The sequence below is a fragment of the Puntigrus tetrazona genome, chromosome 11 (genome assembly GCF_018831695.1).
Source record: "Puntigrus tetrazona isolate hp1 chromosome 11, ASM1883169v1, whole genome shotgun sequence".
In the NCBI taxonomy this organism is placed as follows: Eukaryota; Metazoa; Chordata; class Actinopteri; order Cypriniformes; family Cyprinidae; genus Puntigrus; species Puntigrus tetrazona.
In genome coordinates, this window is record NC_056709.1 from 17818851 (window position 1) to 17831420 (window position 12570).

The 12570-nt window shown below is 36.8% G+C and overlaps 2 protein-coding genes and 1 long non-coding RNA gene across 4 annotated transcripts in view; 1 reads left to right on the top strand and 2 right to left on the bottom strand.

Moving 5' to 3' along the window:
- Positions 1-51: 51 nt before the first annotated feature.
- On the bottom strand, positions 52-609 carry LOC122354075. The gene is made up of 3 exons (XR_006252085.1): positions 398-609; positions 244-308; positions 52-113 (listed from the first exon to the last, which is right to left on the bottom strand). It is a non-coding gene; the product is annotated as an uncharacterized LOC122354075 (long non-coding RNA).
- Positions 610-1422: 813 nt separating this feature from the next.
- Positions 1423-2086, bottom strand: LOC122354073 (mitoregulin-like). 2 transcript variants are annotated; one of them, XM_043252071.1, is made up of 2 exons: positions 1807-2086; positions 1423-1732 (listed from the first exon to the last, which is right to left on the bottom strand). In XM_043252071.1, exon 1 carries the CDS (start codon positions 2007-2009, stop codon positions 1839-1841), a length of 171 nt encoding a protein of 56 aa, XP_043108006.1. In that variant the 5' UTR covers positions 2010-2086; the 3' UTR covers positions 1423-1732; positions 1807-1838. The 2 variants fall into 2 exon arrangements, with proteins under 2 accessions (XP_043108006.1, XP_043108005.1); XM_043252070.1 differs by having other exon boundaries at positions 1423-1716; positions 1807-2074.
- Positions 2087-3034: 948 nt separating this feature from the next.
- LOC122354074 (tau-tubulin kinase 1-like) overlaps positions 3035-12570 on the top strand; it is a 21917-nt gene continuing 12381 nt past the window's right edge. The window contains exons 1-12 of the mRNA XM_043252072.1: positions 3035-3190; positions 6115-6258; positions 7507-7654; positions 8771-8844; positions 8923-9063; positions 9162-9266; positions 10231-10296; positions 10523-10615; positions 10779-10904; positions 11422-11576; positions 11702-11909; positions 12020-12195. Coding sequence (XP_043108007.1) covers positions 6151-6258; positions 7507-7654; positions 8771-8844; positions 8923-9063; positions 9162-9266; positions 10231-10296; positions 10523-10615; positions 10779-10904; positions 11422-11576; positions 11702-11909; positions 12020-12195 — 1400 coding nt within the window. The 5' untranslated portion in view covers positions 3035-3190; positions 6115-6150. The remainder of the gene's footprint in view (positions 3191-6114; positions 6259-7506; positions 7655-8770; positions 8845-8922; positions 9064-9161; positions 9267-10230; positions 10297-10522; positions 10616-10778; positions 10905-11421; positions 11577-11701; positions 11910-12019; positions 12196-12570) is intronic.

The window sequence follows — 12570 nt, forward strand, 5'->3', positions numbered from 1 at the left end:
TATATATATATAACGTAACGTGACAATACCAATACACAGACATGAACATTACTTTGGATAATTTCTTCAGAGTCTTCATAATTTCCTCCAAAGCGCGCTGTAACTCTTTGCACCTGAAATGCAACGCCATCACATACCATAATTTAAAAAACACCTAACAACTGTAAAACACATAAACTATGCGCTATTTGAACTGTTGATGTAGAGACGTTCAAAAACAAAACAGAGAAGAGACTTCATTACCTCTCCAGGGTCTCAGTCCTGTCTGACGCATCTGGTTTAGCAGCATGCTGCACCAAAGCGTCCACCTTCCGGACAGATAAGAGTAAGCTGAGGTTTAATACAAAATCAAGTACGTATCAGCAAAAGAACAGAACATACAGTTTATTTAATCAACCTTTCTCTTGATGTCATCCGTTTCTCTTTGGACCGTCTGAAGAGGTCCTCTCCTTTTCGGAGGCATTGCTTATTCGTTGTCTAATTCGATCATGCAAGGTATTTTTAAATGTGCGATTTGAAACCTCCCAATCGCGCTCAGGTTCAATACAATAGAAGGCGTCAGAGGCGCCATGACAGAAGCTCCGAGTAGCGTTGCTAAGATACTTTTACGCGACGCTGTTATTACGTCATCACTGCGCGCGAGAGCCGTTAGAGAGCGCATAGAAGTGCAGTCAAACCCTGTGCCCCAGTGCGCATACTATCCACCCCATCTGCTCTAAATAGTATTGAAAATTACTAATATCACATAGGATTTAGGATGGATAGTATCGGTGCACAGGCTCAGCTATGAAAATGTATTTGTGATTTTTTTTTAACTATGACTTTATTTGGCGAATTTCATGTGCATGGAATTAAACAAATTTAGAACACGTGTTTTTTTTAAGTAAACTTAAATTGAGTCCAATAAATAAACGTATTTAAAAAAATAAATATACTATTGCTGTGGAGTTAAAAGCAAAGAATTTTAGTTGTCGTTAATTTTGTTTATATAAGATATCTTAATTCCTGCAATGTGGTTTTGTTATGACAAAGTTAATTCATTTCTGCTTTGGGCTGTGACTGTAATCTGGTAAAACCGGTTTCTTGGAAAAGTGCTTCTGTTAAAGTAAATAAAAATGCATAAAGAAAAAGTTTAAATCAGGGACCTCAGCATATTTGCCCATACATTACATATTCCAGTTTTATACACAAATATGTGATTTCCAGTTCTAAATACTACCTTAAATATCTTACAAGCCTGTGGGAAAGTCATGTTAACTTTCAAGTACATTATAAATACAGATCTCCATTCCCTGATTTGAGGGTCTGGTAATTAATAAGATATACACAGTGTTGTCAACAGCTTACTTTAGTTGGATTAAACTTAAACTCAATGGTACAACAATAATGTGTCGATTACCTTTTATATTAATGAGCCAACGGTTTAATAAAATATTTCATTTATTGCAAATGACAGCGACAAAGTAAAAGCACAGACATGGTAACAGGATTTATGGCTTGAACAAACATGGAAGAAAAAAAATCTCATAAATACAACATTCTGCCGAGTTTTTAAAGTCCTTGAGAAAGTTGCACTGATTTGCTCCAGCCTGTAGACGGTCTCTTTGATCCAAGGTTGAAGGCTTGATCCTGCTGAGCGCTGGAGAGTTGCTGTTACAGACTCCTCATTCTGTTCGTAAACCAGGAATACTATATCAAGCTTTGATGACCGAGGCACTAGAAAGAGAAAGAGCTGTTAAACTAGTTAAAGCGTCAAACAAAAGTCATTTAAGCTACTGTAAGTACAATAATGACTCCAGGTCTCACCAGTTCGGCTGCATTTAGCTGTAGTGCATGTGTCAAGACAGGTCTAGCTTCTTCTGTGTTTCTGCGAGCTTGTCCTGTAACCTTTTTTTCCGCCAGTCCAAGAACCTTCTCCTCATCCTGTTTGCCTGCCAGCCGGCGATAAAACCGGCCGCAAACGAAACGACTATAGCGACCTGTAACGTCCTCTCAGACACATCGGCCATGTTCACCTCCGTTCGGCTACAGCTCGCTGCCAGAGGAACCAAGAGCGTGAGAAGTCGCAGCAGCACGTGACTTGGGCGTAACCGGCTGCGCCTCCGTGACGTCAATTTGTAGGCCAACTGAATAAGGACTACATCAACCACGTTTATTTACGACATGAATTTACTTTTTTGACAAGGAGAAACGTGGACCTTGTTTAGAATTTTGATGAGCCGCTGCAGACTTGTGGTTCAGGTACCTGTAAACCTGAACGTCTCTTCAAGTAATGTTAACATACCTTTTTATAAGTCAAAATCTATTATTATACACACACAAAACATTCCACAGGAAACCAAAATGTTTGTTATTTTCAGGTTTAAGGACTAGAGTGAAATATTAAGTCATTTAAGTCGATGTGTGGGCATTTAAGTTGAATTTTTACAGTAAATTTAGGAAGGGCTCGTTTTTCTCATTCATTCTGTGTTTGTGTTTGCCTTTACTTTGAGTGTCTAGCTTGGTGAATTGCAAAATTGGGATAGTTATGTGGTGGAGAACTGTTAAAAGTTTAATGGCGTCATCCTTTGTTTACTTTGTATTGTGTAACGTCAAACTTATAAATACAATATTAAATCAACTACTCAATAAGTTGTTTCATTAATTAATTTGTGTTTGCTGAGATCAGTTGGAGATTTGATAATTTCAGGCAGAATGGCAAAGTGGCAATTATTAAAAACCACGTTTGATTTGTTTTTCTCTTTGTATTCAAGACGCAATCAATCACAAAACTAATTTGTCTCACTCAGACACATTTAAGCATCGCGTTAAAGAATGTGCTGTACATCAACTGACATCGTTTCAAAATAATGTATTTATTCTTTAACAACAGTTGCTTATTCGTCTTGTTCATGGCTAGTTTATTAATAGGACGCTTCTGAAGGAATTTCCTCAATGGCTAAAGTCTGCAGATGAGGGGGATTTACGCCTTTCAGGTTGCTACGCAACAGCCGTCCTCTGTCACGCATGTGCGCGGTGCATAGTGGGAGTATCCGAGCGATGCTGAATCAGTGCAGGAGCGGAGGAGCAGAGGAGGCTGGAAATGGTGCAGCATCAACAAGGGAAAAAGGCGCAGCGGTCGCGCCAACGGAATTATGCGGCTCTCCTTAAACTCTCACTTTGAGATTTTACTCCGTCGACAGAAGAACAGGTTAGTAAATAATTTTTTGTTCGCCAAATAAATTTTTTAAACAAAGCGCTGCCGTAGCAATCCGCTTGTCCCGTGTATGTTGGCACCTTGTCAATAGTGATGCTGCGCTGGCGCGAGCCGCAGGCTTCCATAGAGGATGCGCGTGAACGCGAAAACAAAATCCTTCACGGTCTTGACAAACTATTAAGGCACTTGGGCCTGAGTCAAAAATAGAAACTCGACCATTTTATATATATATTATTTATGCCTAAGGAAAATCATGAATAATTTACATTACATGCCACATAATGCAGGTGTACGTCAACAACTCACGTGGCCTATCAGTGGGAGTTGTAGTTTTTCAAAGGTGACAATGTCCAATGTCGTTTATGGCTATTGCCTCATTGAAGAACGACATATCCCAAAGTGCTTTTCGCTCCGGGCTCGAGCAGGGGAATGTTCTGCTGATTGTTAGGCATTGCCCCAATGGACGATGATCAAACGACGGTTTGGGGGCGGGACTTAGTCTTCACGGATGCTCATTGGAGCAGAGCGTGTTTGGGTGGGGTCCGTTCAGACGGACCCTTTTGGCACTGCGGAGAAAGCTGAATATGTCAGGAGACTGAACCCACGCAGTCCTGAGATCCTGACATTTAGTTATGTCAGAGTAATGAAGTGCTCTCAGCAAATGTTTTATGCATTCAGAATCTTTTTATCTTTTTGTTAAAGTCTACGAGTTTTCCTATGCAAACAGGTGAAGAGCCTGCTGCAAGATGCGACTGAGGTTTATTTTTTAGCCTCTGCTGTGAAGTCAGTTTTATAGTTTAATAGACATTCGTGTTATGGTACTGTAAAACGTTTTTGCAAAAATAAATACTAGCTATGCTTTGTACCTTTATATACATTGGAAATGTATATTACATAAAACAGGGTTATATTCTTAAAGTAACAAAAATATTTTTATTAGTGAAAAGTATGAATCAAACATTAGTAATTTGTAAAAGGTTTGTAATTTATTTTTTTTAAATTATTATTTTAATATTTACATTTTATTTAGATTTTTGTTACTTAATGTTTAGTAGTTTGATGTTGATTGTAAACATTATTTGATTTAGTGACATATATTTAGGGCAGTAAAATGCAGCCATGAAAATGGCATCAATAGCTTTTACTGAGTCTGGGTGGGGGCCCTGGATCTCAAATGTGCCTTTAATAATGAAAGAAACACTGGNATTATTTTAATATTTACATTTTATTTAGATTTTTGCTACTTAATGTTTAGTAGTTTGATGTTGATTGTAAACATTATTTGATTTAGTGACATATATTTAGGGCAGTAAAATGCAGCCATAAAAATGGCATCAATAGCTTTTACTGAGTCTGGGTGGGGGCCCTGGATCTCAAATGTGCCTTTAATAATGAAACAAACACTGTAATTTTACACATTCATTTCAAAATGTACGAGAACAGAGCAAAATAGATTCAAGAAGCATTGTAATATGCATTCTTTATATAAAAAACATTTTTCTTTTACTATACACGGTTGATTACATTTCAACAGTATCCGCTGAAATAGGTGAAAAAATGAGCTCTGACAGTTTATGGCATAATTATGAATGCTGAGATGCCTTCCTTAGGCTGTCCCTATTTTAGTGTGTAGAATGAGAGGAGGTATTCCCTGCAATCTCCTGAAATGTCTATATGTGTCTCTGCATCAACTCTCTAAGATGAAAGTGACAGAAGTGTTAAGGTGNTGAATGCTGAGATGCCTTCCTTAGGCTGTCCCTATTTTAGTGTGTAGAATGAGAGGAGGTATTTCCTGCAATCTCCTGAAATGTCTATATGTGTCTCTGCATCAACTCTCTAAGATGAAAGTGACAGAAGTGTTAAGGTAAGAGTCTTTTAATGTGTTTCATCAGTTTTATTAATTAGATCCATTTATAACCCATTGCATTCCTTAGAGAGAAGAATAATTTTAGAAGGTGAGAGCGATTGCTTTGTAATGGTAAACAGAAATGTTTGAAATCTTTATTTTATTTTTATTTAACTTAGGCACACAAAATGCAAACGTAGACACTCGTGAAAAAATAATCTCTTGTGTTTCCATTTTACTGAGGTTGGAAAGTGACTGTAACGTTTTGAGCGCATGCTTAAGGGTGTAGTCCAGTTCTGACAGAAAAGGCCTGACCGGCTCTTGTGGATGATACCTGATAGTCTGCAGACATTACAGAAATCTCAAAGAGGCACTAGATGTTTTAATTCCTTTTTCAGAGTTTGAATCATTTTAAGACAATCAACAATTTTGTATTATTTTCTGAAATACATGTTCAACAATGATTTGTGTCTGTTGAAATGAATGAAATTTGTGTCATTTTGGCCACATTTTCTACAGTTAATGCCCTTGTATGACCTAAAAATGGGATCATTGATTATGGAAAACAGCCCGGCCCCGGATACTGACCTCCAGAGAAACATATGTCTGTTCCTTCTGTTGTCTGTCTTGTATTTTTCATTCTGATGGAAACAATGCCGTTTTTGTTGTCAGTTTGCAACTTGTCTTGTGTTGAGAAGTCTGAGGCTTTGTCCTGAACGTTGATTATTTGTAGCGACATCCAGTTTTGATGTCTTCGAATTTTTCACTCTTGTTGCAGCTTTCAGGAAACCTTATTTTAAGAAATATTTGTTCAGATTGAAAATCTGTGATTTTACACTGTATTTAAGCCTGGACATACTCAGAAAGTTTAGGTTAAGAAAAAACGAAACATTGAAAAATTATGTAAAATAAGTAAGGAATAAATTGATGATTTCATATGATTTAATGGTAACTAATCGAGTACATGCAAATACCTATTCTTAAAGAACAAAAATATTTGACCCCACCAGCACTATTATTTTTTTTATTATAGCATGCAATGTTTAGTAGTTGTATGCACACTGTGTTGCAGGTAAATGGCAGGGTTTGGTAAAGTGCTGGCCAGCCGATGCAGTGCGTAGGGCCCGGTGTCCACGGCGACGAAAACATGAACGGGGCGGGGGAGCAGGTTGACATCCTGCCCTCCAACTGCTTGGTCAAAGAGCGCTGGAAAGTGGTAAGTGTGTGTCTATATTTAGGTGGGATTGTATTTGTGGAATAAAGATGCCCAAATTGTCTGTTGCCTTTGCAGCCTCATTGCACAGGACAAAACGATCCACATATGACAACAGATGCTTTCAAATCAACTCGGGACTGGCTTGTCTCCAAAATGCGCCCAAACCATTTGGTTGTGGGCCAGTTCATAGCGTTTCTCCTTCAAGCAGATGTCCTTAGAAGTGATTTGTGGCTGTTTTACTGTAATAATATCTTCGATGGGGAAAGAAGCGGTCCTTAAAACAGAGTCTGACTCATCAGTGACTGGCTTAAACTTAATTATTTCGTAACTCATGTCATATGTTTAAGCCAAGATGAATCAATATGCTTGGTTCATGCTACTAGAACTGAATTGCTTAGAAGAAAATTAAATCTTTCATGTTAACATGTTTTGTGATTAGAGGAGCTAAGGTAACTCAGCAGTTCTATTTTTGTCATACAATTTGTTATATGTCAATCAAATCTAGCCAGAAAATCTTCAAAAGCTTTTCTGTGAATTTAGCTGATGTACCTGTGCTGTTTAGCAATTTAGATGATGTTTATGACGTAAAGTAGCTCTTAAAAGTGCTGTATGTAAGTTGTTGATTCTACTAAAGCATAAAAATACCATAATATTTCATAAATATGCTAATTAAAGATTTGTTTATATAAAACAATGCTACAGTCAGTTAATCTCCTTTGAAAATGTGCTTTCTGGAACAGAATGTCTGTCTCTATTTTGGTCTGTGTAACCCTTCCACTGTCAGTTTACTAAATTGTATCTTGACCCCATGGTTGCCAGTTGGTGAAATATAGAGCTTATTTTATTTCATTCATTGCCATATGCGCTTGTTTCTGTTGGTATCATCAATCTGGCAACCTGCATATGCGTCAAGTCTGAAGAGGAGGAGATGGGTGGAAAAAACCCATTCAATATTTAGACTTTGCATTACCTGCTTCCATTTTACATACTGCACCTTTAAAGATTCTTGATTGGCATCTGATTCAATGAAGAACTTCAATGAAGATTTTCTACGTTAAAAAAGAAAAAAATGGTTCTTTCAAGAACTTTTCACTGAAACGTTCTTTAGAGATCCCCAATATTTTAAACTATTTTTAACAGTATATATTGTACAAAAACTGCTCTGAGTCAAAACCATGTGGAATGGATGGCACACAGGTTAAATCAATGCTCTGCCATGACTGACCTTGATATTGTTTGTGAATTCAGTTGAAGAAGATTGGAGGAGGAGGGTTCGGGGAGATCTATGAGGCCTATGACCTGTTGACACGAGAGAATGTGGCTCTTAAGGTGGAATCTGCCCAACAACCAAAACAAGTGCTAAAGATGGAGGTTGCTGTGCTGAAGAAACTACAAGGTGAGAAGATGGATGTGGATATATTTTGTAATATATATTGTATACGTTGTATACAATATATACAATATATAATATTGTATATTTTATAATGTTGTTGCTTCTAAAGTTACTGGCTAGTTTTCAAGACTGTTTTAATGCACTTGCCAAAGGCTTTTTCACTTGCGTATGACAACTGACGAGCTCATTATGGACTACATTTACATATATGCTGATACAATACCATCCAAAAGTATGGGGTCATTTAGACATTTTAAAGGAAATTTATACTTTCATCCAACAAGGATAAATTCATTTAATCAAATGGGACAATATTTATAATACAACAAAAGATTTATTTTTCCAATAAATACTGTTCTTTTCGACTTTATATATTTATCGAAGACTTGAGAAAATTCCTGTTTGCCATAAACCTTAAAGCACAGGTGTTTTAAACATATAAACATATATAATAATAAAGTAACTTCGACATATTAGAATAATTTTGGAAAAAGTCATGTGACACTGAAGCTTGGAGCAATGACTTTTCCATTACAGTAAAATATTTTATTTGAACATTTATATTGAAATAGCTAGTTATTTTCATTTGTAATAATGTTTCACAGGTTTACTGTCTTTCTGATCAAATAAGTGCAGCTTTGTTGAGAATATATACAAAAAAAAGTCCGAACTGCAAGCAGGATGGTGTATATGTAAAGATATGTGACAGTTTATCTGTTAATATGCCCATCATGATCTTTTTTTTATGTGCTCATATAAAATACACACAGAGATGCACTGTGACTTTCATGCTTGTCAAGGCAGTTTGCCTCAGCTGTAGCTCAGACATACCACTGGGAGTCTCTAAGGGTAATGAGCGTGAAGAACTGAAGGGAAGTGGGATTACCACACTTTTTCTCTCTCCGTCTCTTTTTGCTGCTCTCTCGCTCTCATGTCTTCATAACCTTCATAAAGGACGTGCTGGAAGTCCAAATGCCACCGTCTCTTTCTCTACCTGCTTGCTGAATGTGTATTGTATGTGTATATTCAGATATCCATGCAGAAAGGAAAATGTCAGCTGTAAAAAAAATGTATTTATAAGTAATATTTGTGACATTAATGCTTTCATTTCTTGTGCAGGGAAGAATCATGTTTGCAAATTTATTGGATGTGGAAGAAATGACAAGTTCAATTACGTTGTCATGCAGTTGCAGGTACAGTATTTTATTTAATTTTTTCATGTTTTTATGCATGTTTTTGTGTGTGTGAAATCGGATTCTCTCTTGCTGTAGGGAAGGAATCTCGCTGATCTCAGGAGGAGTCAGCCTAGAGGGACATTCAGTATGAGCACGACTCTACGGTTGGGAAAACAGATTCTGGAGTCCATTGAAGCCATTCACTCTGTGGGCTTCCTGCACCGAGACATTAAACCTGTATGTCTTATTGTTGATGATATGATCTCTTCTTTTCTCTTTCCCAATCCAATTACCTGGTTCCTGTCAGCTGATACTGGTTTCTCTCCTCTCTGTAGTCTAATTTTGCCATGGGACGATTGCCATCTACCTGTAGGAAATGTTACATGCTGGACTTTGGTTTGGCACGACAGTACACTAATACGAATGGGGAAGTGCGGCCTGTAAGTATTGCTTTTGCTTTTTTTTCTGATGTAGTCTTTTTCCCTTATCTATATTCTCCCAGTTACAATTTCTATTTTATTTATTTATTTATTTAGTTTTTATTTTTAATGGAAATTACCTAATAAGCAGCATTTTTCACATTTCTGTTTTGTGTATGTGGAGTTTTTATATTTAGTTGTGATGTTTTATGTTTCAAAATTAATGTCTAGGCATGCACCGATATTACAATTCTGAACACATGAAACAGCGTTACTAAATTATTTTTAATCAATATTATGTGCAGTAGCAAAAAAGATAACGTAACAGAATTGGAAATTAAAGCAATTAATAGCAATTTGCTACCAATATGGTACCAAAGTATCGTGCATTCCTATTTATCTTTTAATTTTTTATTATTTGCATTTTATTGATGAATTTTATTATTTGTGTGTTTGAATTCATTTTTATGTTTCACTTTTCTCAGTTTTGTTTTGCAGTTCTGTTTTGGCTCTCATGTTGAATCGCATGCTCCCCTGCCAAAGATGTTTGTCCCTGTTACCATAGCGACAGTCATATTGTGAGTTTTCCGAAATCTTGAAAAGATTCCTTCCTTACCCTCTAAAGGCTCTCAGAAATGACCCACTCTTCTCTAATGGTTGTGCCCTAAATGCTAAATCCTAAAGCACTGCCCCGTATATATATTTACATCCATGCCGTCCTGTCTCATCTCTACATCTTACATGTTCCTCTATGAAGGAATGTCCCTGTACGTGTGTGTAAATGAATTGTGCTCAATCAGTCAAGGAATCCCAAAAGAAGCAAAAAAAAGTACAGAATTCCTATCGTGCCACCCTTCCTTATATTTCCCTCTCATGTTTGCTTTGTTTTTACAGTGCGTTTACTTTTTCTAACCTAAGGGTTAAAGTCTAAAATGAAAGTGCTATGAGTTCTTATTATGAGTCTGTTTTAAATGTTCTGCTTTAGCCCAGGACAGTGGCTGGGTTCAGAGGGACAGTACGCTATGCTTCCATTAATGCTCACAAAAACAAGGTAAGTATAGTCTAAGCTTCAAAGAGAACGCCCACAGACTGCACGCAATCCATTCACTCACTGTCTAAAACATATAAAGCACAATTTTGGTGAGCGCTGACTGCATTTGCTAGTTTGAATCTGATTTATTGGCCTTAAGTGGGGGATTCTTGGCCAGAATTAGCCAAATTAAGAAGCATTTTTTTGCAAGAATATATTAAAAAAAATGTTTACTCTTTTTTAACAGGAAATGGGTCGTCATGATGATTTGTGGTCATTGTTTTATATGCTGGTGGAGTTTACCGTTGGACAATTACCATGGCGTAAGATAAAAGATAAGGTAAGGCGCTTGAATCACACTTAGTACTATGAACATAATGGTACTGAATTGACCGAATTAATCCTCATTGTACGCAGTCTTAAGAGCTTTTGTTTTAAATATTTAAAGCTTTCTGGGTTGCTTTTGCTGTTAATTATGTTCGTAATGTGCATGTGATGAACAGGAGCAGGTGGGACAGATTAAAGAGCGCTACGAGCACAGGATGCTGTTGAAACACATGCCTGCTGAGTTTCATGTCTTCTATGACCATGTGCTGGATTTAGATTACTACACCAAACCTGATTACCAGGTAAACCATTCATTTGTCAACAATAATGAATTCATTTAATCAAAAGTGACAGAAAGTACGTGTTTAAGTTTATAAAAATAGTTTTATTTCAAATTAAATGCAGTTCTTTTATGTTGTGTTATGTATGTATCATGACAAAAAATGTAGCATGGTTTCCACAAAAATATTAAACGGCAGTTTAACAGTTATCAACACTGATAATAATAGGAAATTAAAATTTCTGAAGAGTGGAGTGATGGCAGGTAAATATTCAGCTTTGCCATCACTGGAATAAATTACATTTTACAATATAATAAAATAGAAAACAGCTATTTTAAATTGCAATTATATCACAATATTACTGTTTTATTTTTTTAAATCAAATAAGTGAAACCTTTTTGTGCATACTGCAAAGTCTATAGTACTTGAGATATAATATGTATAAAATGTATATTAAATATTTGTGTATATATACAGTATATTTTTTTAAATGTATTTTTTTCTTTCCTTTTTTTCTTTCTTCCTTTCTCTGGTCTAGCTGCTAATGTCAGTATTTGAGAATAGCATGAAAGAGAGGGTGATAACAGAAAATGAGCCTTATGACTGGGAAAAATCTGGAACAGATACAGCCCTCCCTACCAGCACACACACACCACCACAACAAAACACACGGCAAACTGCTGCTATTGTGGGGTAAGAATTGTACACATGTTCTTAAAACAGCCCATTTTCACAGTGGAATGGGATTCTGGTATCTGAAATTACTCTGAAAATACTACTGATGTGATGCTGATACGACTTTAAATTGTCTTTCTCAGGATGGTGAATGTGACACCAGTACCTGGTGAATTACCAAGGGAAAACACTGATGATGTCCTTCAAGACGAACACCTGAGTGACCAAGAGAACGCTCCACCTGCTTTGATACCCAGCAGGCCTAGCGAACCTGCTCCAGCCCCACCTGCTTGTGAAGGGTGGGATGAAACTGACTTCAACCGTAACAAACTCAGGATCAGCATCAGTAAGGTATTATTTTTCATCTATTATGTCAAAATGTTCACAGAAATGTTAATGTCTAATTAGCATAAAACCATGATTTTTGATATGTTGAGTGTTTAAAGCTGCTGGTTTTTCAGACGCAAGTAGCAGCAGAGGATGGGGAGGAGCCTGCAGGAGGAGGGAGGTCTGTTTCCCCAGCTAGGGGAGGAGAAGCAGACGCTCATGCCCGCCCTCCAAGGTACCGGAGAGTAAACAGCCCAGAATCTGACCGCCTGTCTGCTGCAGAGGATAGAGGAGATGCTGCGGATAAACGGTGAGGAGAGTGTGTGCTTGAAAATTTATCACTCTGTTCTTCTGACTGACATTTAGCTTTTCTAAAGGTCATTTGACCGCATGTGTCTTGTTAGTGAGAAAAGCCTGCAAAAATGACTTTCTGAACGTGTAAAGCTTTTGTTTTTTTCTACAGCTTTTTCCTCTGCCATTTTGGATGGCTTCTGTCAATTTAATTAAGTGCATACTGTTCTTAGTATGGTATCATATGCAATTTTTAAGAACAAAACAGCTTGGCATGTTAAAGAAACATGATCAGTTTAATATGAAAGACTGGGGTTATTAGTAATTATACATTAATAAAGTAATTTTAGTTATAGTAACATTATGAAGTAATTATCAGTATTTTAAAAATTAT